The following is a 27,561-nucleotide window of genomic DNA, read 5'->3' on the forward strand; positions in this document are numbered from 1 at the left end:
ATTTCGAGATCTAGTCAGCTTCAATTAATTAATTCAGAATATATAATTCGACGTGGACTACTTCTAAAAGATTTGGTTGTCTAAAGAAGGAAAAATTCATAACGTTGAGGAGCACCACCTTAACTTAATTAATTAATTTCCTCTCTTGGGCAGCAGTTTCAGACCTAGTAATTAAGCTTGAGACATGTATATAAGTAGAAGCATACAAGCTTAGTTTCACAGGTACCAAAGATTTCATCTACATTTTCTCATATAGAGTAGTGCAGCGTATTGTACTATATATATATATATATATATATATATGGCTTGTTCATCATTGCTCCACGTCACACTCCTCCTCTTCGCCGTTTGCTTGTTGTCGGCCTGGCCGTCGGTCACCTCCGACGAAGAAATTGAGGAGAGGTACGAGAGATGGATGGCGCAGTACGGGAAGTTGTACACGACAGCCGAGGAGAAACAGCGAAGATTTGAGGTGTTCAAGAAGAACGTGTACTACATCGATGCCGCAAATCGCGGACACAGACGCGGATACAGCCTTGGCGTGAATCAATTCGCCGACCTGACGAACGAGGAGTTCATGGCGTCTTACGCCGGCTCCGGGTTTGAAGACCCGAAGAGGGGGACAACTCCAACGACGGCGCCCGTGCACGCGAACGTCAGCCGAGTGCCCTCTAGTATTGATTGGAGAGCTAAGGGTGCGGTAAATCCTATCAAAGACCAAGGTCGCTGTGGTAAGTAGAGAAAGAAGTAATCTCTAGTTAATTAATTACTACCATCATAGCAATAGAAACAAATGATGCTGTACGTGTACGTACTTTGCATGCGTACGGTAACGTAGGATCTTGTTGGGCATTCTCGGCGGTGGCGGCGGTCGAAGGAATAATACAGATCAAGAAAGGGAAGCTGCTGTCGCTCTCAGAGCAACAACTCGTGGACTGCGACACAAGAGGTAAAAATCACGGATGCCAGGGAGGAAACAAGCAGGAGGCCTTCAAGTTCATCAGATCCAACAAAGGCATCACCACCGAATCCGACTACCCGTACCAAGCCGTGCAAGGCCCGTGCAACCGAACTAAGTTAGCCCATCGGGCGGCGTCCATCGCTCGCTATCGTATCGTGTGGCCGAGAAGAGAAAAATACCTAATGAAGGCGGCGGCGGCTCAACCGGTGTCGGTCAGCATCGACGCCCGTGGCTCAGACTTCCAGTTCTACAAGAGCGGCGTGTTCGAGGGGCCGTGCGGTACCAAGACAAATCACGCCGTTGTTGTTGTTGGATATGGGAAGAACTCCACGGGGCCTAATTATTGGATAGTGAGGAACTCGTGGGGAGTGGGGTGGGGTGACAATGGCTATATACTGATGAAGAAGGACGTACGTTCAAAGAAGGGACTGTGTGGCATTGCAACGTATGCATCTTACCCTACTGTTTGATATACGTACATATACGTATGCTATGAAGGTTTGCTTGTTCTTCTGGTGCCAGATTTGCCTTATTGTTGGATGACATATTCCCAGTACCTTCATCTTTTAATTGTTATTATTATTAAAGGTAATTTGTGATGAGAAGAATAAATGGGGCAGCTCCTACTCCTTGTGGAATAATAGCTAGCCCAAAGTTGTGTTTGCAATAAGCGAGAGATATGTACCCTTTTTCTTTGGAATTCCTAGTGTTTCTTTTGCCTCCATTTTCTCTCATTCTCTCTCTCTCTCTCTCTCTCTCTCTCTCTCTCTCTCTCTTATCAGTTAATTAGCCAAGCTAAACTAAACTATCATAGCTGCAGTACGTTGACATTGTTATTATTCAAATTCCTCATGCACCAAGTTAATTGCCTGATATCTAGAGAAGGAGATAGAGATTGCGTTTCTATATAGATTGAGAACTCTATTTTATAAATAATGAAAAGAGAAAACTTTATCTGTAATCTAGTCAAATTGTACCGTGTTACGTGTAACTTTATCACGGTGATAACAAAACTCCTTAATTAACGATAACAGACGAACAGATTTAAGTTACCCAACCCTCTCTATCTTATCCTCCGTCATCTATAAATGTAGAACGATTAGTTCCTTCGCTACCTGCTTTACTCGTCCAAGAGCTTAACTTCACATACACAAAGAGATTTCCTCTAGTACTCTCCTATGGCTTCTTCACTACTATTCCATTTTGCGCTTCTTTTCTTCCTCGCCTTCGGGTCCCCATCGCTCGCCGGCGGAATCTCCGACAAAAGAATGGCGGCGAGGTACAAGAACTGGATGGCAAAGTACGGGAAGGCGTACAGGACTTCCGAGGAGAGACGGAGGAGATTTGAGGTGTTCAAGAATAATGTCGACTACATAGAATCTGCAAACGGACGCAGCTACAACCTTACAGTGAATAGATTCGCCGACATGACGAACGAGGAGTTCATGGCGACTCACGGCGGGTTTAAAGGTCCGCGGGAGGCGAGACAGGCCACGCCGTTCATGTACGAGAACGTGACCGGGTTGCCTTCTAGTATTGACTGGAGATCCGAAGGTGCGGTGAATCCTATCAAAGACCAAGGCGACTGTGGTAAGTACAAAGAATCAATCCTATCAAAGATCAAGGATTCGATAATATTAGAATATTAGAGAAAGAAAGGCTCGATCATACGATAACGATCAAGTAGATATGTGCAGATACTTGTTCAATATATACTTTGACATATATGCAGGATCTTGCTGGGCGTTTTCCGCGGTGGCGGCGGTTGAGGGAATAACAAAGATCAAGAAAGGGAAGCTACTGTCGCTATCCGAGCAAGAACTAGTGGATTGCGACATAAAAGGTGAAAACGAAGGATGCAATGGAGGATTCATGCAGGACGCTTTCAAGTTCATCAAATCCAACAAAGACATCACCACCGAAGCCGACTACCCGTACCAGGCCGTGGATGGCCAATGCAACAACGCCAAGCTCCGCCACGGGGCGGCGTCCATCGCCGGCTACCAGAACGTGCCACACAGAAGCGAGAAGGCCCTCATGAAGGCGGTGGCGTTTCAGCCGGTGTCAGTCTCGATCGACGCCAGCGGCTTCGACTTCCAGTTCTACTCGAGCGGCGTGTACGACGGGCCGTGCGGCACCGAGCTAGATCACGGCGTTGTTGCCGTCGGATACGGGGAGGATTCCACCGGGACTAAGTATTGGATAGTGAGGAACTCATGGGGAGAAGAGTGGGGTGACAACGGTTATATTCTGATGAAGAAGGACATCAGTTCAAAGGATGGGATATGTGGCATTGCGTTGGATGCATCTTACCCTACTATTTGCTAAGAAAAGTATACGTAGGTAGTATGGATTAGTATTGGATGCTCTTGTTAGGTTGTAGTTAATTTGTTCTATTATTATTAGGGTTTGGAAGAAGAATAAATTCGTATTTTTAGTTTGAGATTCTGTTATGTGAGCTCAAGGAATAAATGATATCCCACAGTTTTGGGTTTGGAAGAAGAGAAATATGTGTCTCTTTAATTTCTTTGGTATTCATGAAATAAACCTTGTACAGCTCTCCAGTAGATGAACAGTGGTACATATTAAAGTTTTTATATTGCATGGGCCATTGGACTCTTGATCAAAAAATTATTCATATTAGGCATTCCCTAGCTAGTTGCATCACATTAAAAAAACTATTCCATCTCTCCCTTAATTAGTTATCGCAGCTGCTAAAGTAAACTAGAATAGATATAGCACATCGACACTGTTAATGTTTCAGAATTCAGGGGGTGTGAAATAATTTCAAGCTTAGATTTATGATTAAATTTAAATTAAAATAATTTTAATTCAAGTTAATTTTGAGCTCAAGTCTGAATGAGCCAATCAATAAGCAATTTTAAGCCTTAATTAATTTAAGTTAAATTTCAGGCTTGATAAAGTTTGAATCAAATTAAGTTTAATTTAGACTTGAATCAAACTTAAAATACAATCTAATTTAAAAATATAAACTAATAAAAATATTTTTATATCTAAAAAATGTATGATAAGATCATAATTCAGTATATATTATAATTATATGGAACCTTACTGAGTCTAGTTGACTGAGCAGACCCATAATTATATTGAACCTTACTTAGTCTGGTTGATTGTTTAACTCATTTAAGTTCAAGTCAGCTCAATTATTTCGATAGCCCTTTTAAACCATTATATATTATTATATATGAATATGAATAGTTCCACTATAATAAACTTATAATTTAAGGTGTGGCAAACAAAAAACAACTCTTATAATTAAATTTATGCTCGGAAAACACAAAAACTCCCCGTTGTTTAAGAAGTAATAGCTTACACGATCGAAAACTTTGCCAACCATATTTGTTTGCCCTTGTTTTGACAATGGTCTCAGAAAGAAGGAAGGACCCAATCACAAGTAGAATTGTATATTATCGTCTTAAAGTCAACCAAAATTAACAGGAGTTCTTCATACGTCAACTAGTTGTACCTTTGGAAGCCAATACCAGATGAACAAAATGAAGTTATATAGATATATTCGATGTAGTAGGAATACTTGTTCTGTGTGACATACAAAACGTGTTATAATCTCTACACGATCAAGAAAATCACGTTAATTATCTCTCTTCGCCACTAGTTTGAGACCTAGTAAGCTTGAGATATGTCACATATACAAAAGATTTCATCTCACCCTTCTCATATAGAGAGTTGTGTGTTGTACTATGGCTTCTTCATTGTCGTTCCATTTTGCACTTCTTTTCTTCCTCGTTTTCAGGTTGTCGGCTTCGCCACTGGTGTCCGGTGCCAACTCCGACGACGAAATGGCGGCGAGGTACGAGAAATGGATAGCAGAGTACGGGAAGGCTTACACGAGTTCCGAGGAGAAGCAGCAGAGATTTGAGGTGTTCAAGAAGAATGTGCACTACATAGAAGCTGCAAATAGAATCAGCTACAAGCTTAGCGTGAACAGGTTCGCCGATATGAAGAGTTCATGGCGACCCACGTCGGGTTTAAAGATCCGAAGAAGGCGAGCCCGGTGACGCCGTTCATGTACGAGAACGTGACCGGGTTGCCTTCTAGTATTGACTGGAGATCCAAAGGTGCGGTGAATCGTATCAAAGACCAAGGCCACTGTGGTAAGTACAAAGAATCAATCTCTAGTTTCCATCGTAGAAATGAAGCCAAATATGTTAGAATAATTCGATGCAGCGGATGTAGCAAACTTTGATGCTGATCGAGAAAAGCACATTTCTACGATAGAAACTAGTTATCAACCCATCTACTTGATCGACATCTCAATAATTACTTATATATCTACATATATATATATGCAGGATCTTGCTGGGCATTTTCTGCGGTGGCTGCGGTGGAAGGAATAACAAAGATCAAGAAACGGAAGCTGCTATCGTTATCCGAGCAAGTACTAGTAGACTGTGACACAAAAGGTAAGAACGAAGGATGCAATGGTGGATACATGCAGGAAGCCTTCAAGTTCATCAAGTCCAACAAGTCCAACAAAGGCATCACCACCAATGCCGACTACCCGTACCAAGGCGTGGATGGCCGATGCAACAAAGCCAAGCTCCGGCACCTGGCGGCGTCCATCTCCGGCTACCAGAACGTGCCTCCCAGGAGCGAGAAGGCCCTCATGAAGGCGGTGGCGTTTCAACCGGTGTCAGTGTCGATCGACGCCGGCGGCTTTGATTTCCAGTTCTACTCGAGCAGTGTCTTCGACGGGCCGTGCGGCACCGAGCTAAATCACGGCGTTGTTGCTGTTGGATATGGGAAGGATTCCACTGGGACTAAGTATTGGATACTGAGGAATTCGTGGGGATTGGGTTGGGGAAACAAAGGTTACATACTGATGAAGAAGGACATACGTTCAAAGGATGGGCTGTGTGGCATTGCGTTGGATTCATCTTACCCTACCGTTCGATGAGAGACGTATATGCCTACGTACTATGGATGCTCTTACTAGTTTATAGTTTGTTCTCTTATTATTATTATTATTATTATTATGTTTAAGGTTTGTAAGAAGAATAAATGGGCATTCTTTGTATTTTAATTGGGACTCTGTTGTATGGTCTCGTGGAATAAATATCCCAAACTTTTTCTTTGTACGTATTAAGAGAAATTTGCATATATTATATATATATATATTCTGGGGAACTGAATTGATGAAATAAATAGTGTTGAGTGGGATCATAATTAAAGGAACACTAATTAAATGGAAGTGAAAATTGTTTACTTGACCTTGGTGGATTTGATTATACCCCCTATATATATATATATATATATATATATATATATAGCTCAATTTCAAGGTGGCTTTCTATCACGCAGCCCATTTCGACATTTAGTCACTAAATTAATAGTTTATAATAATTTAAGAGTTGGTAAGCTATAGACTAATTAAAACCATAGGAAAAAGTTGTTAGTGCAATCACTTAAATTGTCTAAAGATTCATTTTGCTCTCTTAGATACAAAGGGGAAATAAAAGGCAGCACAAAAGCTCAAAACCTTTTACTCAATTCCCTCATTTCTCTCATTAGTTCTCTGAAACTGAAAGGAAAAGTACTTATCCTCAGAGAAAAAAAGAAAACAGCTGCAAAAGTAGTTAGAAGAAAAGCTGAATCCAGATAGATATATAAACAGATCCGGTTCAGTGCGAGCCGACTCATGCATATTCAGGTCAGGTGATCCGTTCGCAAACGCGGGAATTAGATTTTTGAGCGGGTACGATTAAAGTCATCCAATAGGCGTGATCAATTGGGTTCGAACCGGACCCGCCTGCTGTGGGCCCCACGTTCGAGGCCGAGTTGTTGCCAGCCGGTGGGGTGGGGTCGGGGTGGGAGGAGGAGGAGGACTGAGGAGGAGGGATTGGAAGAAGAAGCCGGTGGTGGTCGGAGATCGCCGCCGAAAAGAAACCCGCTTCTGCAATCCCCCGTTATAATTAGACACACACGACACCGAGAATGTCACACTCCTAACTGACTCGCAGCAAATAAGGATAGCAGCAGTGATTCTTTCTGGCGTCGAAATCGGCGCTGATCTCTAACTACCACCGCCTCTTCTTCTTCTTCTTCTTCTTCTTCTTCTTCCTCCTCCTCCTCCACTCTCAAGAACTCCTCTACGGCCTCGAACGCGGGACCCGCCACATCTCTCTCCCACGCCTCCGTCTCCTTCCTCTTCCCTTCGCCGTACACCCTCGCCCTCACCGCCGACGTGGCGTCCACCCTCCTCATCTCCCAGCCCGTCCTCCTTATCTTCCCCACCTGCTTCTCCGCCAGCCTCCTCGTCTTCTCCTTCACCATCGCCACCGCCTCCTCGAACCCAAGTAACTTCCCAAAATACTTCCCAAACTCCTCCACCCCGATCGCCTTCCTCAATCCCACGTGCCGCCTTATCTCCTCCTCGTTGTTGCTCATGAAGTACTTTTCAAGCTCGGATACCATCCCCGCCTCCACCATCTCGTCCACGCGCATGTCCAAATACTCCCCCAATAACACTTCCTCCACCTCCACCCACAAGAAGCAGCACCTGTACGAGCTCCCCGCCACGAGGGCTTGCAGGAGCGAGTTGGACCCCCCGGCGACGACCGGGACGCGGCAGCGGGAGGAGATCCCGGCGATCGACGCGGCAGCGAGGGAGCGGAAAGCCGCGGGGGATATCTCGCCGGCGGGGGGGTCGAATTCGCCGAGGAGGTGGTGGGGGACGCCGCGGCGGTCGGGGATGGGGAGCTTGTTGGTGGTGATGTCGAGGCCGGCGTAGAGCTGGATCTTATCGGAGTTCACCACCTCGCCGGAGAACCGCGTCGCCACGTCGATCGAGAGCTTCGACTTCCCCGTCCCCGTCGCCCCAACGATCACCACTATGCTCTCCTTCTTCATCTTGCTACTATTACAATAACACCTCACTTGTTGTGGTTGTTGCTGGTGGTGGTGAAGGTAATGGCGGGTATTGGGAGAGACGACCACCATGGCCGGCGTCCGAATGCGGAGGCCGTAGAATTGAGGTACTCGCGAGAATAGTGAGGTTATCATATAGACTAGTACACAAAAATTCTATCCTCTTCTTAAAAAAATCTAAATTTTTCCTACAGGAATCGAGCAGTAGGAGAAGAAGAGTACAAGAACGGATAGATGGATGGACAAAGACGAACCTATTCATTCACCAATGCAAGGTCCAAAAAGTAGTAAGTTCTCTACTACTCTGTCTCTGTTTCTTCTTTCTTCTTCTCTTTGTATCTGTCTATTTGGGTCGCATGGGGGCGTTTATATAGTGGGGAGTTTCCAAGAAGAGAACCCCGTCTGGTCTGTGTAATTTCTTTCTCACTCAGGCGTGCCATTAGTCTTTCATTAAATTATTAATGTTGGACTTGTATTATATTCTCTTCCCAAAGCAGTCAAGTCTGTTAACGAGGTAATTACGACTTCTAGGTGTTTGCAGAAATGCGCATAAGAAAAATTAAGTACGGGTTACCCAGATAACAGTGATTCCTTCTACCTGTTTATTGAAATGTGGATGAGAGGTTGGCCTCTTTGGGGTGCCATCTCGAGTGTGCCTTGGGATCAAGCCCCACCACCCGAGGGGGTTGTCTACCGTACAAGGGAAAGGGTGGTGGGGAGGCAAAAAACACAGCCGAAAGCCATGCTGGGCTCACTCTGCGCACAACTACAACATCTGTAATTGTCTTCACAGACAGTGGGCAAATTGCCCACTTCGGCTCCACGCGGTCGGCCCCCAACCACATGCGCCTCACATTAATTTCCTCGCACCAATGTTTGTTTCACCTGCATTCACTAAAGTTTTCTTGATCATATGCATGTGGGTTTTCTAGACCTATCACTAATAATTCTTTGATCCGTTTTCGGATTACATAGTCGGCGCCGCAAGGTCCGTCTCTTTGTTCCATTTGTGGGTGCTCAATGTGATGATACATAAGGAAAGGAAGGGACATAGGAGAAACATGTAGGACGCCTGATTGCATTAAGGTTACTAGTGTGTGTACTATGCTTGCCATCATTTTCATCATTTCATGTCTTTAAGATGAGGATGAGGCCTTATCATTAGCTATAGAGCGTAAAGGAAATTAGCTATATTTTCTCATCTAGAACTGTAGTTAATGGCTTGTCAAATACTACGTACAGGATTGGTTCTTGTTGTTGTATGTATTCATTCATATTCTAACATATTTAATTCAAGATTATGCTATCTATATTTCCAAAAAACTCTTTTGTTTCTTAGTGGATGATTCTAGCATGTCTAATTTAAATTCAATTGTGCATCTACCCTGAGTCGAGATTTACATTAATATTATTCTTATGATCTAATGTGGGTACAAATTTGCTTAGAGTATATCCAACACACTCCTATGATTTTTTTTATATGAATTCCTCATTCATTTGTTTTATAGATGACTCCTTTTAATATACTCTGTAGCTTAAACAATAACAAACTAGGAGACGACTAAATTAGGTATATAACAATCTTCTTTCCAGTTGAGGTTAGGGACTTGTATTTTTAGTGAGACTTATGCATATATAAATAAATTGGTTGGTAGAGGACAAGTCACTAATTTATTAATGAGGGCAGAGAGGGCTTGGTCAGTTGGTCCCCCACTTTGTAGATAGAATGTAATGTATTAAAAGAGAGGAAACTCTAACGAGCACCAATTGGATATAGTTGCTTAGACGTCTGGGCTTCCTGTTGATATAAAGAGCAGTGTGTTTGAGCAATGAGCATCGGGTGGATATGTATGCTTAATTAACAAGAATTTTGAGAGAGATGTTTAGTAGGCTCTCCTAGCTCATTGCAATTGTTTTATCTCATATTGATGTAGAACTAATAGTGGCTTTAATTACAATTGGAGACATAAGCTTGCGCTTGGAGTTGTTTATGTATATATATATATATATATGTTATATATAAGACAAGTGGCATTTGATTTGGAGGTAGAGCGTGACAGCGTGAGCCTAGTGGACAGCCTTCAAAGAATAAAACTAGGATGCGTGGCCTGTGCTAACTCTTGTGGCGATTAAATATAATATTATTACTCTCCATGTCATCATCTTAAGCATGTTGGCTTCTTTTAAATGTACAAAAATGGATGCCGGTCTCTTCTCTCTCATTTGTTAGCAATTAAAGTAAATGAACTAATTGAGTTGCTGAGCATATATACAAAACTATTTCCTTCTCTTTCCCTCGTTGACCTTCTTATTTGTCCGCATTTAACGAAATAATCTAATTTATCTAAAAACAACCGATAGTTACAGCGCATAAAAGGAAATCTTTTCTATGGTCCCTATCTCTCCCCTATCACTTCCACCTCTCTCTCTCTCTCTCTCTCTCTATATATATATATATTATATGAATGATATATATCAGGTTAGTTAGAGAAAAGAATCTAAAGAAAAATAGTTGCAGCACATCGACGCTGCTCCCACTTTGATATATTCCTCGTATAGCAAGTGGCATGAGAAAGAGAAAGAGAGAGAGAGAGAAAGATGCAATGGCACGCTCAAGAAGAAATGGAGTCGTCGTGCACAAGCTGCGTTGGAACCACGGTAAAACACAGAACCCAAGGTTAAGGCGTGTGAGCAAAATGATTAGCCCAAGAGGAGGCATGACCTCTCAGGCTGCGGCTAGCTATTATTACCATGAAAACTACAAATACATTCGCCAAGAATTATTAAGTCAGGGAAAATTATTTGAATGAATGTATCTACAAGTAAATTACATACTCTTTTTTTTTTTTTTTCTTTTGTTGAGAATTTATAAACAAATTATAAAGTTCTTAGTTCTAATCTCAGATTTCCAGATATAAATCGAAGAAATTTAGGGCATGCAAGTGATACAGAGTAACTCCATAATTTAAGAAATCAATGTAACTGAAAAGTGGTACCTTAGTTGAATTAATTTGCACAGTATTAACTTCCCGTTTTGTAAAGTAGCTGTAACGAATCTCTGTAAGTGGTCGGAAATAAGAAGCCTCTCAGTAAACGAGTAGCCTGTGAAAAATGGCAATATTTTTCGACAACAGAAGAACAATACATCTGTTAGGGGGACATGGAGAAACATGCTCTCTGTACAATCTCAAATTTGTATGGGTTAGTTGTTGGGCACAGATGGAGCTGATGCTTTGACATATTTCTAGAAATATGGAAATTCTGAAACAATCAAGATCCAAATGATACATATAAAAATAAGATGACCTCCTGTAGAAAGAATGTCTGCTTTGCATTTTTGCATGCTCGGATATGCAGACCTTGTGCAAAGGTTACATGTCACATATCCAGTTGCTGCAATACAATGTGAAAGACTGATTATTGGCAAAGTAAATTAACTGCATGAACATAGAAGAAATTATCCATCTCCTAAAATCAACGGAAAGACAAATGAGAAATACAAATGGAATGACTCATTTGGTTGTAACTAGTGATGTAAATCTCCATATCATCGTGTTAACTAGAAGTAAAAAAAAAAATCTTATCATTATAGAAGTTTTTCAAACCCTACTAGTGATATTACATTCTCTGTGTGTGCTACGAGAGCAGATCTGCCAATAAAATGAAAACAATCTTCATAGTTTTTCATAACTCTAAGACAGAACTGTATATCAAATTCTATTTCAAATTGCACTTCAAGTGAGAACAACAATGTCCTCTATCATTATAAGAATGGTTGTGGATCAGGACGACCAAGAAAGCTGAGAGCAAAAGCCAACTGAAAAAGATGGTTTCCAACAAGTTTGTGGCTTTAATTTAAAATTTGAGGAAGATACTATAGTTTCACTAGCATTCATCTTCAGAACAAGTTTTTGTAGTCAAATTTAGTTTTGAGAAATATTTTCTCTAGGTAAAGCAAGCACTTGGACATCCTCTATAAAAGTTTCACAGAAAATGACATCGATGAGAGAGAGAGACAAGAGAAAAAAGTGCAGGAAGGAAAATATAGATAATTTTTTCATACTCTAACTCAGGAAGGATTTGGATAGGAAAGTTGTCTCCCTTGCTCCACTAAGAACACATCGAGAAGAAAGTTCTGTTGTAATTTCTTTTTCTGTGGAGTAATACAGCAATGAAGATGTTAGGCTTCAACATTGTAGCTTCCTGTAACAAAGTGAACCCGGATATCTAACATCAATTTCGCTTCTTGTAGTTTCCATTAATTTCCTTGTTGTTTCTCCATCTGACCTGGATGAACATTAATCAACTCTTTGGATCATAATTGCCTTCTAAATTCTTTACTCCATGTTTCAGTTCACTATGCACTTATACCATGTATAGATTTCTTGTTAATTGGATTTACATTTTAACCTTCAGACTTCCAATTTCTATGCCCTAACATTTTGGCTTCAGAATCACCATTGAAAATTATTTTTGAGATTAAAGCCAGAATCTATCCAGAGTTGTAGCAAAAAAGATTCTTCACATCATATATGGTTTAAGATCACATTTAGATGACACAAAGATTAATCCTTAAGCTGCAAGACTGAAACCAATATCACATAAACTTTGCCTCCTTACATCGTCCCCATCATAGTTCATCCTGAAACAAATTTCAGGTTCTATGAATCTATCGTGAATTCCAGCAAACCATCTTATTTGGTATTCAAACTCCATCTCAATCTTTCACTGGCTATCCATTATTCAATATCTGGCCCATGTAAGGTTAGCAAAAACATCGATGTCCAAGTATTGATATTACTGTTTTATAACTACTGCATGATGCTACATGTGCAACACACAAATCTTTATTTCTGCAATTGTGGAGTCACTCTTCTTCATAGGCTTAGTCCATTAACCACACCTGATAGGTTATCCTTGGGTGTATAATATCGCAACAATCTAGCAGAGAATCATAAAGAGGATGACTAATAAGGTTAAACTTGGGAAAGTTCATCTCTAAAGAAATTAAAATCCGATGCCTATTTTGTCAATAAAAATCAGGAATACAAGTCTGTACTATATATATATATATATATATATATATGCAACTTGTAGAGGGAAAAAAGAGCAGATCTTCAACATATATATTATAAAAACAAAATATCAGTAAGAGTCTTAGAAAATTTACATGCATCAGCTTGGGAGTGGAGACATTGGCAGCTCGGTCTGAAATGTCCCATCTGATATTTCTTGAGGTTCTAAAGGACCTCTTTTTGTACGCTCTATGGAAGTTGCTTGAAAAATACCTAATATATACACGAGATATTATTAGATGATTCAAGGAAGTATAAGAACCAAATTTATAAGAAAATGAAATGTGAAACATCTACGAAATGCATGTTTAGATAAATCACTTGATAGTTGATAACAGAAGCATAGTCAAGTATACATAGTCAGGTATACATGCTTGCTCTCAAGTGTAAGCATCACACAGGCAAGGACATATCATGGAAATGAAAGAGCCATGAACATTGATAACACATCATCCATCCATCCATCAATCCCATCATCCATCCATCCATCCATCCCATCATCCGTCCATCAATCCCATCATCCATCTACTATAAATACATATAAGCATAGAGATAAGATCAAATGACAGACTTCAGTTCTGAATGGATCTATATGGAATTGTGTTGTCACATTCAGAGGATTTTGTCCTAACCAGAAGACATAAAAAAAAATGAGAGAGACAATTTAGCTAGCTTCTTACTTAACATTGGCTCTAATCTCAACTCTCAAGACACAGTTGGTCAAATTGCTGGAATTTATCACGACTTTCTTATCCCAACTTTGGGGTGGGATAAGGATAACTTCATGTGACAAGAAACAAGATAAGCCCAAATTTTTTTTCTGGCCTCTACTTCTCTTTTGTCCTTTCCAAACAAGGGCATTAATAGTATTTCACCATCAAAATAACTTATCCCAATTTAATGATTATACTATCCTGTCACACTCTCCAACCATATGGTGGTAGAATATAAGGAATATGAACTGGTCTAATCCTTGTATAAATCCCTTTATCTTATTTTTCCTTCTCATAAAATTGAAGGGGCCCTTGAACATATCTTTGAGCAATCTGAAAGTACTAATAGGGACCAAGGAGAAATGAGACATACCAAATCCCAAAATTACAGAACAAAAGAGAAACCCTAGCAGGGAGAAATCCATCTGGTAGAATATCTCCATAAGAATGATGCATCCTCCTGAAACCATTAAATGCCTGGGGGAAGAGAAAACAAGATGCAATCTGCAAGCAAAGTGAAGGTCACATAAGTTAAAAGCTCTACATATATATCAAACTCTAAATTACATAGTTAAGCAATAGCAATACCACAGAATGAGGAGCTCAGATAAATTAAAAGGATTAGTGTGCAACAATTAAAAGCTTATTTAGTGGATCAAGTTTTCGATATTTTTATTATCAAAGCCTTTGGAGCTGAAATTGTGGTACAAGCAGATAGCCTGGGAGTAATTACCTTTCCTCTGCAACATTGTCAATATAGAATATCAAGACAATCCCAAAGAAAATTGTACTCATATATGCCCAACTTGGAAGCTGCAACTTGATGATGCTATCAGATGTTGATCCCTGCAGTTAATCCAATACAAACCGTGAAAGATTGTAGCCACAATGGAGAAGCCCAAAGATTGGACCTTGCGACCATGCCTACATTTGCAATAAATATGGTCCCACATAAATATATCCTTGGCTAGACTTACTAGGATCGTATCCCACATCGCAACAGGAAAAAGAAAGCATGTAGCTGCAGCAACCGATATTGCATGAAGTCGCCTTTTAAGCTGATTCTGAATGTAAAAGGTACTAATTAATAGCTACCTACCGACCAGATATCTCCTATATAGGCTCCATACAAAATAAGTAGAAAACTGGAAAACATATGGTCTTCATTCGAAGAAAAGTCCTTCAGAGAAAAACAATACCTTGAGCGAGACACGTCTTGCTATTACTCTTCTTAGAGCTGATAAGATTCCTGCAGAGATGGGCAATGCCATTTCTTTCATTCCAAAAGCCTGCTTTGCCTGCACTACTGGTTCTCCCCCAAAGCTATCTATATCAAGTTAAGGTACTTTTCATCCTTGGTTTAAACTGTTACAGGATGTCGTACAGAATCATGAAGTACGGTTTATGAACAAGTAAACAAGAATATTTTGCAGTTTTACACACTCAGGGTGCAAAATTTTGTGATAAAATTTGAAGTTTAACTTTTTGGATACAGAATGGTGAATATGTTCTTGCCGTCCATCCATTCAATAAGAAATAATATGATGCCACCATTGCAATGAGTCCACCAACCTGTTAAATATCAGAATTAACAAAATAATATCTTGAGAGTTTATAATCCACACATCCATTCACCATCTTTATTAATTATTACCTTCCAACATTTGCTTCAAATAAGTTAAGAGGAGAAAAAGAGAGTACAGACAATTGGAAAAGATCCAGGATGCTAATTCTTCTCAGGCAAAGAAAATCTTTCTTTTGGGTTTCCCTAAATAACAAGTATCTTCAAACTGAAAATTATATCTATAAATTTTTTTTAAAAAAATCATATTTAATGCATGAGTCTCTAGAAATAAGGTCAGCAGTGGTATTAAATAGAGTTCTAAAACAATTAAACTGAGGTGAAACCACATTCACAAAGCTGTGCCACATAAACCACTTTAGGCATGTGAGTACAGTTGCAGCATGTCATACGGTCATCTCACTCTTGCAGAAGACTGAACCTTAGAAGGTTCATTCATAAGTAGAAGACTAACTTGCCTTTTTCCAAATGTTAGCTCTGCGTCCATACAATGCTGCAGATAGAACTCCAAGAACAGCACCTGCATACTCCGCCAGAAGAGCACTAAAGCCTCAATAGACAGAGTAAACCGCAGTTTAGTTATGTATTTGCAGCAAAGAAAAGCAAAGAGAAAGTAATTTCCTACATATTGTGATCTGAGTAACATATACTATGCAATGAAGTATCAATCATAAAAATCAAATCTCTCTTTTTCATAACATTCTTACTATGTATATCAATTCAAAAGCAGTGATAATGTAGATAAACTTTACGATTATTGATAAGATAACAATTGAACACATGCACATATTGCAACAAAAAAGGTTTTCAGACTTTTGCCTGATTGTGTAAGAACACCTACACAAGTGGTCCACATGATATAAGGCCTTTTCCCCATAATATGTAGTATAATGCCATTATTCCTCCATTAATAACCGTAGGTGCAACCTGAAACATGATGTCTCAGCATGTCATTACAATTAAAATTAAGGCACATATTTTTCATATAAGTAGAAAAGGGGGAAAAAAAAGGAGCCACAACTAACCTGTGAGTTCGGCAAAGGCCTCCCTTTCCAAGGTTTCTGCAGGATGAGGAATATGATAGAAGCTGGAACCAAGCAACTAAAAAGAAAAGCTATAACGGAGTCTCCTTTTTGAGATAGGTAATGGTACATGGAGTAAACAGACCATATCCTCAGGAAGTTGCCTAGAACATGTATTATTTGCAATGGAGTATGCCTGCCGAAAATTGATCATACAAGATAAGCTGATGGCAACAGGTGAGTTAGTAATTTCCACCAAAGATATACAAGTGTAGAATTTGGTAGTAGAAAGATGCAATGAACAAACAGTTCTAGTATTGTGGCATAAACAACAGCAACACAATATAACTACAATTCAAACAAAGTTGATGAGGTAATACAAGTCTCTGCAAGTAAATCCAAACAACATAGAGTTATTCTTGAAACAAGATGAAAAGGGAGAAGAACAGGAAACACTACTTCAGCAAGGCAGTCAAATTACTGTCAAATATAGTAGCCACATAGGTCGATAAAAAACGGGACATCAATCAAGATCCAGTAGTATCTGCATCAGGAAATTGTAGCAATTTATGGATTTCTATAGTGTAAGGAATTGTTTCTTCCTCTTCCAATACTCTCCAAAGACAAGAAATGAAGAAATGCCAACTTTCAAATGCCTCATTAATCTTCCTAAAAACATTATTAATGGTCTCAATGCAATGTCCACGCTTCATAGTTTATTCTGTAAGCAGAAAGTAAGATAAAAAATCTAATTTTCCAAGTAATAACCATGCAATCTTAACTGAAAATAAAAGATCGGAATGCAGAAGCATCAAATATGACCTAAGCCTATAACGACATAGTATACTACTGCTTATGCACAACAATCCTAACACCTTTAAACTATCACACAGTTTATCCTTAGATATACCCAGCTCACCAAGAAGCACACCAATCATATAAGATGAGGAAAGCACCTCAAAATTATAGATCTTTCCCAGTTAAAGGAAACCAAAAAGGGAAAAAATGAATAAAAGAAATCTACTGTACCAAACAGAGAAGTCGAAGTCAATACCATCTCAGAAACAAATTTAGCACTAACTAGACTTAACACACTTCCTCGCTTCTGCGATGTTTATCCCTTATCTACCTCTCATTAATCCCCATAATTACGACATTTTACAAATAATATTTCCATTTTAGGTCCGATTAGAAAAACCGAACAGTTCAAAGTTCAGATCAAAGTTAGGATAGAAAGCGAAATGGGATGATGAGATCGAAACCTGATGGCGGTGGAACGAGCAGCTCTGGAGTCGGAATTGGGCGGCTTCGGGGACATCATCTTGGGATTTCTCCGGCAAAATCTCTGCGGTGGATAAAGAGTTTAGACTTGGGAACGATCGATCGAAGTGTCGAACCCCAGAGGAGAATAGAGGAGGAGCGGCCTCGCTCTCCGCTGGGAATCACGTGCGAGGCACGTTGTTTCTCTCGGGAGCTTCGAGCGTGTCATCACGCACGTTTGACCGCCTTATTTGTGATTACGGTTTTGATTCGAGAAGTCGGCGACGGCTTCAAACTTAGAAACGCCTGCTAAGATTGACGAGTCCTGAGATAAAAAAAAATAACGAGTATAAAGCCGGCGACGACTTCAAATTACCTCTTAGAAACGCCTGCCAAGATTAACGAATCCTGAGATAGAATAATTAAGAGTATAAGCCGGCGATGGCTTCAAACCACCTCTTAGAAACGCCTGCTAAGATATGTAGTGGTACACGAGGGTTAAAGCAACACAGAGCTACATTGTAATTGAATTCAACTCCAATTTTCAGATATTTTGCAAATAAAACATTCTTATATGAGTCATAAGGAAAGATTGCTTGCAAAAAGTGATAGCAACTTTTGAGAGATATATAAATATCAAATTAATTTTGGAAGAGACAACAAATAAGACATCAATAGAACTTCTCATAGTTCGCCGTTCGAGTACTTAAAAAATTTAAATATAACTTAACATCCACTCCTTGTGTTCCAATGAAAAAAACATACATGGTGCAAAGAAAATATTTAACATCATTTGTGATCATAGTGAGATCATCTAATTCTTCACGGTGGTCACATGCCTCAGAAGCATCTGAACTACATCGTGAGAAATGTTTGATGTCTGTAACTTGAGCTGCTGGATCTTCTCCTCTGTCTCTTGTTCGAGGCGCTTGGCATTTGCACCAGAATCACCACTACTCTGGTCACACAAAATGACAATGAATAAGTATAAACTCTAACAAAACCATGAAGACAAATAGCATAAAATAGAGTAAAATTAAAATTACGGTGGTGGTTTTGGGGGGTTGTTATACCTCTGCAACCTTCCTCTGGAATTCGGCTTCCATGTGAGCACGGTATTCAGCTATCTCCTTCTCGGCCTCTTCTTTAGCCTGCTTCAGCCTAGCCATCTTAGCTGTCAAACGGGGTAAAATTTGCATTTCACCTTTTAGTTCCTTCAGCAGTGTGTTTAGACTTAACTATATCAACCAGCTATTCATCTTGTTCTAATGCCAATAAATGAAAGGAAAAATAATTCAAGTGGATTGATATATCCTAACTATTGATGCAAGATGGAACGTTCCACTCCACATTGTTAATATGACTACAAAATCAAAGGTAAGCAGAGAAAAAGCTTAATATTTAGAGAATCAAGATGAAATAACCACTACATAAATAACAAACTCAACTTCAAGAGCAGAATATGACAGCTTATACACTGTGCACAAATGTGCTCCTATTCAACTTTTAAGAACTATAAGTAACAAAGAGTAACCAGCCACTACAAAACATAAACTAGTCCAATAGTACAATTAATAAATTACATTTATTATAACCCACTAGAAGTGTAGCATTCAAGGAAGAAATGAAATGCTGACAAATGGTCCAAAATACCCAACATTTTGTTATACATGGAAAATACAACAGTATGTATATTCAATCTTTCACTTGCCATAGAGATTTGATAATTGATGACTCACAGACAATATAGATGCACTTACATAATTATCATGCATAAATTCCCCTAAAAGCTCGATGAGGAAACATATTATGAATATTCCTAAAGAAGGTATACAAATATACAGCAATCCAACATATAAGAAAGTGACCACAACCTCAGCTACTTTACCTATCTTTATTTAGAGGATCATCACTTATTCTAATTTGAATACAAAGTCAACATTCTCCTGTGGAATTACACTGTGCTCAAAAGTGTCCCTAAGATATCTAATGGTTAGAGAATGTTACCAGCTCTAGCAGCATTAACAATTTGCTGAGCTTCTTGCTCTGCAGCCAACAATTGCTGAATTCCACCTTGTCGCCTGCTGGGATCCATCTTCTAGATACTAACTGAAATGTAGAATCCAAATCAATTCATCTATCATGAATAAGAGTGAAGAAAGCATTTCAAGAGAAAAACAATGAACATATTGTTCGACAGCTACTACTACAGATGATGTAGAACCTGTAAATACTAGCAACATTCATTTGGAAGAAGTATGATTTAGCTATGTTGGAGTAATGCAAGTAACAAAATTTAAAATTCAATTTCGGAGGTAAAGACCAAAGAGCTACTTTGGTATAAGTCAAACTGTGTAATCTTGCAGGAAAGGCAATCATCTAAACCACTAGTTCTGCCTTTTGATTCATCCATGCCATAGACCACCCTCAGTTGTACTTGTTCTACATGAGCGTGGCCTCTTTTGATGCGTTTATGCTACTCATAAAACATATATAGACTTGAGTATTATAACACACCAAAATATAAAGGAAGAAGAAGAAATAATCACCCAAAATTTGTATGATGAACTCCTTATGAAATGCAAGTAATACGATCTTAATCGAATATCTTTTAAATTATAGGAAAAAAGAACAAATTATAAGCAAAAAGCAATTACAGCCATGGCTCTCAGAATCATACGAAATCAACATACAAACAAACTGAACTAGATTCGACAACAGAATGCCCAAACTCGACGTTATTTTCACCGTCTAAAAGCCCTAATCATGAGATCAAGAATCCATCGATATTGCCAGTAAGTGGTATACATATACTAAGATTCAAGCCAATATGAATAAGAGTAAGCATGAATATAGCCAAAGTAGATCAAATCTAGCAACAGTTTGAGATCTATCGTAATAGAAATCCGATCATTAGGAGTTAAATCTTTTTAAGATGAACGCGAAATTGAATGAAAATGGTAGAGAATTGATCGAAAGTAGGGATCTATTCGTACCTAGGGAAATCGGTCCTCTGGAAGCAGGAAGCTTGCGGACGGAGGTAGAATCCAACTTCGAGTTCTCGATCGCACTGCCAGAGAGGCAGAGATATTGAAAGAAGAGCTTATTAGAATGACATAAACGCCCTTGAGCTGAGACTGGGAGCTCGGCCCACGAAGCTGGTCATGGGCTTGGCCTGCGGACTATTACAACTATTTTGGTCAAATACGCTGGATTTAGTGCAAGGTTTCAAACTAAGAGCCCCTGAATCAAATCAACTTGAAATTTAGATTCTCGAAAGAAATATAAATAAATAACACAATAAAGAAAAACAGGCTTCTCCTTGACCCCACTCGAACATCCCGTCATCGTCTCCCACTCTGGTTCGCGTTCGCTTCGCGAGGAAGAACGGTAGAAGAGGAAGGATTGTTGATATATATACATATATCTATTTATCTCTACTAAAAGAAAGCTCTTTGATTTGGATTCTATTGCGGAGATCCCACGCCAGGTATCCCGTTTAACCTGTCGTTTGTTTCTTTCTTGTTTTGTGTCCTCGCCGTTTTTGGGAATTGCTGTGAAGTGGCTCGAATTTGGGGGTTTCTGTAGGTGTTGGGGAGGATTTGGAGCTCCGGGAGCAATTTGGTTGGTTTGGTTGGTGGAGAAAAGGGAAGGGAAGGTTGTGATTTGGACGTTGAAGTGGTGGATTTTGGAGAGGAAAGGAAGGGCTTACACACACAGGAGGGTGGAGGAGGGTAATGGCGTCGGGGAAGATAGAAGGCTCTTCGGCGCCGGAGGTCCGTCGAGATCCCTACGAGGTTTTATCCGTGTCGAGGGATTCATCGGATCAGGAGATCAAGTCTGCATATAGGAAGCTCGCTCTAAAGTCAGTGCTTCTTTCTTTCTTTCTTTATTGGAACTCGGTCTTTAGAAATTTCTTTGCCCAATGTCATATTTGTTTCTAATACAGTGTCTGTTCTTGGTTGTCACTGTAAGTTTTGAAGCATTTTTTAGTAAATCCAGAGATTTGCCGGTTTCTGCAGGACTATGGAGCTATGAAGTTGTGTTGATCCAATGTTATTACAAAATGCTTGTTATACTTAATTTAGAAGAAATTAAAATTCTATTCTTATTGCATCCCTTTCTTCTATTGTGTACCGAAACACATTTTAAGATAGTCTTTCTTTTCATAATTTCAAGGGTCAAATAAATACTTGCTCTAGAATACTAAGTCGAATCTCAAGTGATGCATTCATCAAGATAACAATTTGAAGTCCATGCTTGGTAACCCTCGGATATCTATTATATCTAATTGCATAAATGACTCATTTAATGTGGATGCAAAAACTTCGAGTTCTAGCCACAAAACTTCCATGGCTATAAGACTCATGTTCTTGGACCATGATTGACCTATATAGGTTCAGGCATAGGCATTAAATTTTGTCTCGTTAATATTAGAATGACTGTTATTATGTTGATTTTGGTTGAAACAGGTATCATCCTGATAAAAATGTCAGCAACCCTGAAGCATCGGAACTTTTCAAAGAAGTCGCTTACTCTTATAGCATTTTATCAGATCCAGAGAAAAGAAGACAATATGATACTGCCGGTTTTGAGGTGCTGCATTTTAGATAACAACAGAAAAAGTTATTTGAATGAGTACTGTTGCATTTGATGCTTTAAGAATATTTCCATTCAACTTCTAAGTACTTATGATGCAACTTCAAAATAAGTTTATGTCATGGTTGATACTGAAGTACATCTTATTTTATGGTGTTTATAGTCCTATTCTTTTTATTTTTCACTCAGGCTCTAGAAAATGAAGGCATGGACATGGAGATTGATTTGTCGAATCTCGGAACTGTCAATACAATGTTTGCAGCACTTTTCAGGTAAATAGAGCTAAGCTAAAATATCTGGTCATCTACTAGTATTTTAAAATTTTCCTTTAATTTTCTCAAATGTCCTTAGCAAGCTGGGAGTTCCTATCAAAACTACAATTTCTCCTACTGTCCTTGAAGAAGCTATAAATGGAACTGTTACTGTGAGGCCTCTCCCGCTAGGATCATCAGTTGCAGGGAAGGTGCTTATCTCCTGACCAACTAGATCTGACTATCATTTTATTTGATGTTCCATCAGTCTAACCTTTTTCATATTTATTAGGTTGATAAACAATGTGCTCATTTTTTTGGTGTTACAATTAGTGAGCAACAAGCCCAGGCAGGAGTAGTTATTAGAGTTACCTCAGCTGCACAAAGTAAATTTAAGGTGCAGAACTTACGTAGAGCACCTTCATATGAACCTTTGTGCTTTCACTATCATGTCAAAGAACAAAGTTACATCCCTCTTTTCTTTTCTTTTTTGGCTTTTATTCCTGTGCTCTTGTATACTTATCCTTACCTTATATTCCTTCGATCCTGTTACAGCTGCTTTACTTTGAGATAGATACAAATGGAGGCTATCAATTAGCTTTACAGGTGATCACTGTTCTTCTTATGCTTTAGATTGCATGCCTGAAAAGTAATTATATGTTCAAAAGAAAAACTATAATTTCCTGACTATTTGATTTGGCATCTTGAAGCATCTGACCATGTAATAAAAAATGCAGGTTTTTTTCCATAAATAACTTTTCTCATAATTTTTGATAATTCTGAAATTTAAGAAGCTTGAGTGGGGAGATTTCAAATACACAGATAATGTTGATAATTTGATATGCTGGTAATTGCCGTAGTCCACTTTTTGATCTGGCTTTGAGAGTTTATAATACTAGGGCTAGGAAAGTGGTTTGTTAACTTAAAGATAGTTACAGCTGCATTTGGATGTTTTCTACATAACCGAAGCTTGTCAGAAGCTCCAAAATGTTTTCACTGAAGGAAAAGAGTATACTGTTCTTTCTTTATAGATTCTACCTGTCTCTTACCTCACATGCATATTAAACAGCAAGAAATAGAATATATGAAACCTAGTTTCCTCTCTCACTCTTTGTTCAATTTTATTGCTCAATTTTCCTCTGGATATCTCTCCTCATTTCTTCATAACTACCAAGTAAGCTATTCATATAATACCATAAGTGGCTACAATGTGATATCTGCTGCAGAGAAGTTTCTTATATCTCATCTCATTTAGTTAGTTCATCCTTCGTCTGGAATGCACCACTTAAATTAGTACCAACTACCAATAGATGGTATCCTAGTTAATGTAATCTCCAATTTTCCATCTCACCTTCAGGAAGAAAGTGAAAAGACTGGAAAGGTTACATCAGCAGGCATGTACTTTTTACATTTTCAAGTGTACCATATGGATTCAACAGTTAATGCGGTATGTGTCACTTCAAATGACTGTTTTCCATAATTTTATCCTGTGGATGGGTAATAATGTCAATTCCACTTTATTCATCATTTGATGCAGCTAGCAATGGCCAAAGATCCTGATACTGCTTTTTTCAAAAGATTGGAAGGTCTCCAACCATGTGAAGTTTCCGAACTAAAACCTGGTGTTCATATATTTGCTGTCTACGGTTTGTATTGATTAAACCTTTTTCTTTTGTCTTCTATTTATGTGCTTACAAGTGCCTTTGATCTTTGACTCTTCTATTTCAATTCAATCAGGTGATAATTTTTTTAAACCAGCTACCTACACCATTGAGGCTATGTGTGCAAAATCGTATGAAGATACAACAGAGAAGCTCAAGGAAATAGAAGCTAAAATTTTGGCAAAGAGAAATGACTTGCGCTTGTTTGAAACTGAGTACAGAAAAGTTGGTCCTTACCTTTTCTAATCCCAAATATAGCATGTCGTAATTTTTTCCCCTTTATGTCTGTGCAGGCATTGGCAAGATTTCAGGAAGTGACTAATAGATGCAGCCAAGAAAAACAAACTGTATGTATATCTGAAGAATATGCATGTATTTTACTATTTTATTTATCTCTTCATTTCATGCACTTCGCCCTGTAACTTCTATTCTATAATTCCAAGGAATGAATGGAGGATATTGCAGTAACACGATATATAAGCTACTGTGTATAATTTTGACTCTAGTCACTGTCACTAAATTCAGTTGGTTGGTGTTGGGTGGTATATATTCTCTGCTGACGTTATTTGAGATTAAAATCAGATTATAAGCATCTGAAATTTTAGATCAAAACATGCTTCTTTCTCAGGCTCATATAGATTGATGTTAATCATGACTGCTATTGGTGATAGCTGGCTGCTTGAGAACAAGACAGTCCTACAGATCTTGCATAAGGAAAAGTGGTGCTCGTAGTTGAACTATAGCTCTGTTTTAGTCCTCCCAATATATGATGAACTCTTCCATTTACCCCAGGGTACTAGATGAGCCATGTTACTGTAACATGACATAGGTAACAATTGGATTTGTTGTGGCTAGTGGGAATTGTTAGAAGATTTGAAGAATCTGACACTTTGATAGACCACACCTAGTTTGTGCAAATGAATGGGACAGGCCATTTTTTTTATATGGTTGTTTGGCTAATGATGCTTAATCTGTGGACTCATATTATTTTGTCTCAGACATCCATTAACCTTATCCAATAACTCAATTGCATCATGTCATCACTGTGCACCAAGTTATGTTCTACCTATTCGTGAGTAAGGCTCTATACATTCTTCTTTTGCACCCTTTGAAATTTGTCAGTGATTTATCTGCAGCATTCAGTTTTTTGCTATTTGCTCCATGATATCTCGTCTTTGGCACATAAACTCAATTCAAATAGATTGACTAGCTTAAATGTTCCATGCTACTTATATGTAGATTGATGAGCTGTTGAAGGAAAGAGACGGCATCCAATCATCATTTACAACTGTTAGAACTCTCATCAATTCCGGCGGAAACTCTACTGGCAGCAGCAGAATTCCCAGTGAAGAGAGCAAATCTGAGGGCACCGGAGAGGATGACAATGTGGATAGATCTGGAAAAAAGAAATGGTTTAATCTTAATCTTAGCCGTTCTGATAAGAAAACATGAATAGATCCTTCAAAAACTACAGCTTAAGAGTGCTCTACAATTGCATTGTCAATGCCTGTGGAGTTCATCCTGTATCAGGTCTAGTTATTTTTGAGATTTTGCAACTGCTATAAGTTTCTCCTTTTTTCTTCTTTTTTCTTTTAATCTTTTTAAGTGATGCGAGGGGTTGATGTGGGTAATTGAACTCAAAGACCTCTTAGAGGTGAACAGGTTTCTATGGCACTAGGTTAGGGGAAGTTTTGCTACCACAGGTTATATTATTTACTGGTTTATTTATTTTATTTATTTATATAAACTTCATCTTCATGTTGTCAATTATTTAGTTGCATTCATTTTGAGAAAATGGACTGTTATGCTCCTTTGCTTGCAGGAATTGTGTAATAAACCTACAATGCGTCAAGTGCATTGTTTAGTGTTAAATACTAGTGTAGATAATTTTATCCTTATTTAATCAAACAATCTTTTTTTTTATCCATATGACTTTTCTACCTTATACTGAGTGTCTTGATGCATAGTTTGAATCAATATTAAAGCAAAATTGAATCAATTGCCTCCCTAGACCATGTCCAAAGGAGTGTGATATTGATGGTTTGCAAATTGCCCACATATTTGGTAAGTATTTTTATGCCCCTCAATCCTAAGTCTTCCAACTGCTTGGTTTGCCGTGGGACCAACGACATCTTGAAATATTTAATTTCAATTTTCCTACTTGATCCTCATATTTGAACACTCCAAATCTCTTTTTTTTTCAGCTACAGGAGCTTTTACTTACTTTACAAACTTGCCACGTCATCAACAGTTGATAAGATATAACATCATCTCTTTTTATAAACTATTTATAAGCATAGTAGTGTTCTATTTAAATTTCTTTTTTACTTTACTTTCAATCAATCTCATTACTAAACAAGGTTTAATTTACTTATAATCATAACAAAAATGCTGAACTAATCAGTATTTTTATTATCAAGCATTTTTTTTGTTGAAAGACTAAGTTTTGATCAGTTTAATATTTTAGAATTAAATAAAAATGTAAACCTAATAATAAATTTGAATGATAATTTATTTTGGTAAAAAAATTTAGAATCCCCGACTAGTTTGGTTAAGAATTTTTTTTCTTTACTCGTATACATGTCTATTTGACCAATGAGGGACAACATACGGGTACAAAAATAGTAAACTTTACTCTCTCTCTCTATGTCTCTCTATGTGTGTGTGTGTGTATATATATATTAATAACAGTTCTCAACTTCTCATTTGTTTTCATTATAATAGCCGAAGGCATAGATGAGTACAGACATCTCACATCTCAGGAGGGACTAACTTTCCCATTGTTAGGCTGTAGTGGGGCCCAACATATTTAATACCAAGGGGCCCACCTCCTATTCATTGGCATCTCTTTGCGTAAGATTTGTCTCTCTAGTGGCCAATCTTGGCGAAAGTGACCAACTTGAGAGACTTGGTTACCATGTTGCTTAATGGACAAGAGAAACTATACTTCTCTCTCTCTCTAGAATTATGCATTTGTTGGTTGTGGACTTAGGATGCTAGCCTTAAATAAGCCAAAATAGCACCTCTATAACACCTTGCATCATCCTATGTAAAAAAAGAAACAAAGTTTAGGGCCCTACATGACATGAATGATATTAGATGTATAGAAGCTAGTCTGAAATGCGTTACTTCATTCAAAGAGTGTTGTCTGCCCAATTGGTAGGTTAAGTCATGAAGCAACTTAAGTACCAAGTTGATGATAGCAACGCTTGTTGGATATTCTTGTTCAAGTGTCTGGTTATATGAAGTGCTGATGTAAGTACTAGAACGGAAGTTAAAACCCCCTATCACACCACATAGTTTGGCTTTGGCTTTGGCTTTGGCTTTGGCTTTGGCTTCCATATATTATCAATTAGTGGCCGAGCCGGGATTTTTTTCTTTTTCTTTTCTTTTTGAAAATTAAGTAAAGAGCAAAGTCTCATAAAGGGGGGAAAAAAATTAATAATAAAAATAATTTGAACCCGATTTAATTTACAAAAGAAATTGCTAACAATATTCAAATTTCGCAAACTTAAGTACACAATTATGTAA

General features: G+C 38.5%; 6 protein-coding genes and 1 pseudogene across 9 annotated transcripts; 4 read left to right on the forward strand and 3 right to left on the reverse strand.

The window, feature by feature from the left end:
* The first annotated feature begins 239 nt into the window (after positions 1 to 239).
* Positions 240 to 1,661, forward strand: LOC140771110 (senescence-specific cysteine protease SAG39-like). Its single transcript, XM_073112511.1, has 2 exons — positions 240 to 731; positions 839 to 1,661. Exons 1-2 carry the CDS (start codon positions 302 to 304, stop codon positions 1,429 to 1,431), a joined length of 1,023 nt encoding a protein of 340 aa, XP_072968612.1. The 5' UTR covers positions 240 to 301; the 3' UTR covers positions 1,432 to 1,661.
* A 402-nt stretch (positions 1,662 to 2,063) lies between these two features.
* On the forward strand, positions 2,064 to 3,528 carry LOC140770944 (senescence-specific cysteine protease SAG39-like). Its single transcript, XM_073112278.1, has 2 exons — positions 2,064 to 2,551; positions 2,694 to 3,528. Exons 1-2 carry the CDS (start codon positions 2,140 to 2,142, stop codon positions 3,287 to 3,289), a joined length of 1,008 nt encoding a protein of 335 aa, XP_072968379.1. The 5' UTR covers positions 2,064 to 2,139; the 3' UTR covers positions 3,290 to 3,528.
* Positions 3,529 to 4,680: 1,152 nt separating this feature from the next.
* Positions 4,681 to 5,897, forward strand: LOC140770660 (senescence-specific cysteine protease SAG39-like; annotated as a pseudogene).
* A 491-nt stretch (positions 5,898 to 6,388) lies between these two features.
* LOC140770905 (adenylate isopentenyltransferase-like) lies at positions 6,389 to 9,087 on the reverse strand. The gene has a single exon (XM_073112233.1). The coding sequence runs from the start codon at positions 8,000 to 8,002 to the stop codon at positions 6,938 to 6,940; it is 1,065 nt and encodes a 354-aa protein (XP_072968334.1). The 5' UTR covers positions 8,003 to 9,087; the 3' UTR covers positions 6,389 to 6,937.
* Positions 9,088 to 10,957: 1,870 nt separating this feature from the next.
* On the reverse strand, positions 10,958 to 17,749 carry LOC140769469 (uncharacterized). 4 transcript variants are annotated; one of them, XR_012105913.1, is made up of 12 exons: positions 17,522 to 17,749; positions 16,263 to 16,455; positions 16,079 to 16,164; positions 15,696 to 15,780; positions 15,149 to 15,227; positions 14,855 to 14,982; positions 14,633 to 14,719; positions 14,389 to 14,501; positions 14,029 to 14,159; positions 13,038 to 13,155; positions 11,931 to 12,020; positions 10,958 to 11,260 (listed from the first exon to the last, which is right to left on the reverse strand). XR_012105913.1 is itself a non-coding variant. In XM_073110161.1 (11 exons), exons 1-10 carry the CDS (start codon positions 17,578 to 17,580, stop codon positions 13,043 to 13,045), a joined length of 1,074 nt encoding a protein of 357 aa, XP_072966262.1. In that variant the 5' UTR covers positions 17,581 to 17,748; the 3' UTR covers positions 10,958 to 11,260; positions 13,038 to 13,042. The 4 variants fall into 4 exon arrangements, 3 of the variants coding, with proteins under 3 accessions (XP_072966262.1, XP_072966265.1, XP_072966264.1); XM_073110161.1 differs by lacking the exon at positions 11,931 to 12,020 and having other exon boundaries at positions 17,522 to 17,748; XM_073110164.1 differs by lacking the exon at positions 11,931 to 12,020 and having other exon boundaries at positions 16,263 to 16,483; positions 17,522 to 17,743.
* Positions 17,750 to 18,125: 376 nt separating this feature from the next.
* LOC140770587 (V-type proton ATPase subunit G1-like) lies at positions 18,126 to 20,674 on the reverse strand. Its single transcript, XM_073111841.1, has 4 exons — positions 20,516 to 20,674; positions 19,527 to 19,628; positions 18,593 to 18,693; positions 18,126 to 18,477 (listed from the first exon to the last, which is right to left on the reverse strand). Exons 2-4 carry the CDS (start codon positions 19,612 to 19,614, stop codon positions 18,334 to 18,336), a joined length of 333 nt encoding a protein of 110 aa, XP_072967942.1. The 5' UTR covers positions 19,615 to 19,628; positions 20,516 to 20,674; the 3' UTR covers positions 18,126 to 18,333.
* A 151-nt stretch (positions 20,675 to 20,825) lies between these two features.
* LOC140770586 (chaperone protein dnaJ 15) lies at positions 20,826 to 25,800 on the forward strand. Its single transcript, XM_073111839.1, has 12 exons — positions 20,826 to 21,009; positions 21,108 to 21,384; positions 21,992 to 22,115; positions 22,308 to 22,390; positions 22,470 to 22,581; positions 22,662 to 22,766; positions 22,925 to 22,975; positions 23,727 to 23,816; positions 23,907 to 24,015; positions 24,107 to 24,255; positions 24,324 to 24,377; positions 25,270 to 25,800. Exons 2-12 carry the CDS (start codon positions 21,257 to 21,259, stop codon positions 25,480 to 25,482), a joined length of 1,218 nt encoding a protein of 405 aa, XP_072967940.1. The 5' UTR covers positions 20,826 to 21,009; positions 21,108 to 21,256; the 3' UTR covers positions 25,483 to 25,800.
* Positions 25,801 to 27,561: the final 1,761 nt, after the last annotated feature.

The sequence above is a fragment of the Typha angustifolia genome, chromosome 11 (genome assembly GCF_048772165.1).
Source record: "Typha angustifolia cultivar Huaian chromosome 11, ASM4877216v1, whole genome shotgun sequence".
Lineage (NCBI taxonomy): Eukaryota > Viridiplantae > Streptophyta > Magnoliopsida > Poales > Typhaceae > Typha > Typha angustifolia.

Bases quoted from the DNA above. Each gene is read 5' to 3' on its own strand.
- LOC140771110 (XM_073112511.1), top strand. From the start codon at position 302: ATGGCTTGTTCATCATTGCTCCACGTCACACTCCTCCTCTTCGCCGTT. The intron at 732-838 runs GTAAGTAGAGAA...ACGGTAACGTAG, and splicing joins CAAAGACCAAGGTCGCTGTG to GATCTTGTTGGGCATTCTCG.
- LOC140770944 (XM_073112278.1), top strand. From the start codon at position 2,140: ATGGCTTCTTCACTACTATTCCATTTTGCGCTTCTTTTCTTCCTCGCC. The intron at 2,552-2,693 runs GTAAGTACAAAG...ACATATATGCAG, and splicing joins CAAAGACCAAGGCGACTGTG to GATCTTGCTGGGCGTTTTCC.
- LOC140770905 (XM_073112233.1), bottom strand. From the start codon at position 8,002: ATGATAACCTCACTATTCTCGCGAGTACCTCAATTCTACGGCCTCCGC.
- LOC140769469 (XM_073110161.1), bottom strand. From the start codon at position 17,580: ATGATGTCCCCGAAGCCGCCCAATTCCGACTCCAGAGCTGCTCGTTCC. The intron at 16,165-16,262 runs GTTAGTTGTGGC...ATCATGTTTCAG, and splicing joins GGCCTTTGCCGAACTCACAG to GTTGCACCTACGGTTATTAA. The intron at 15,228-15,695 runs GCAAGTTAGTCT...GATATTTAACAG, and splicing joins GAGCTAACATTTGGAAAAAG to GTTGGTGGACTCATTGCAAT.
- LOC140770587 (XM_073111841.1), bottom strand. From the start codon at position 19,614: ATGGATCCCAGCAGGCGACAAGGTGGAATTCAGCAATTGTTGGCTGCA. The intron at 18,694-19,526 runs GTAACATTCTCT...CCCGTTTGACAG, and splicing joins TGTTAATGCTGCTAGAGCTG to CTAAGATGGCTAGGCTGAAG. The intron at 18,478-18,592 runs GTATAACAACCC...TTGTGTGACCAG, and splicing joins TCCAGAGGAAGGTTGCAGAG to AGTAGTGGTGATTCTGGTGC.
- LOC140770586 (XM_073111839.1), top strand. From the start codon at position 21,257: ATGGCGTCGGGGAAGATAGAAGGCTCTTCGGCGCCGGAGGTCCGTCGA. The intron at 22,116-22,307 runs GTGCTGCATTTT...TTTTTCACTCAG, and splicing joins ATGATACTGCCGGTTTTGAG to GCTCTAGAAAATGAAGGCAT. The intron at 22,391-22,469 runs GTAAATAGAGCT...AAATGTCCTTAG, and splicing joins ATGTTTGCAGCACTTTTCAG to CAAGCTGGGAGTTCCTATCA.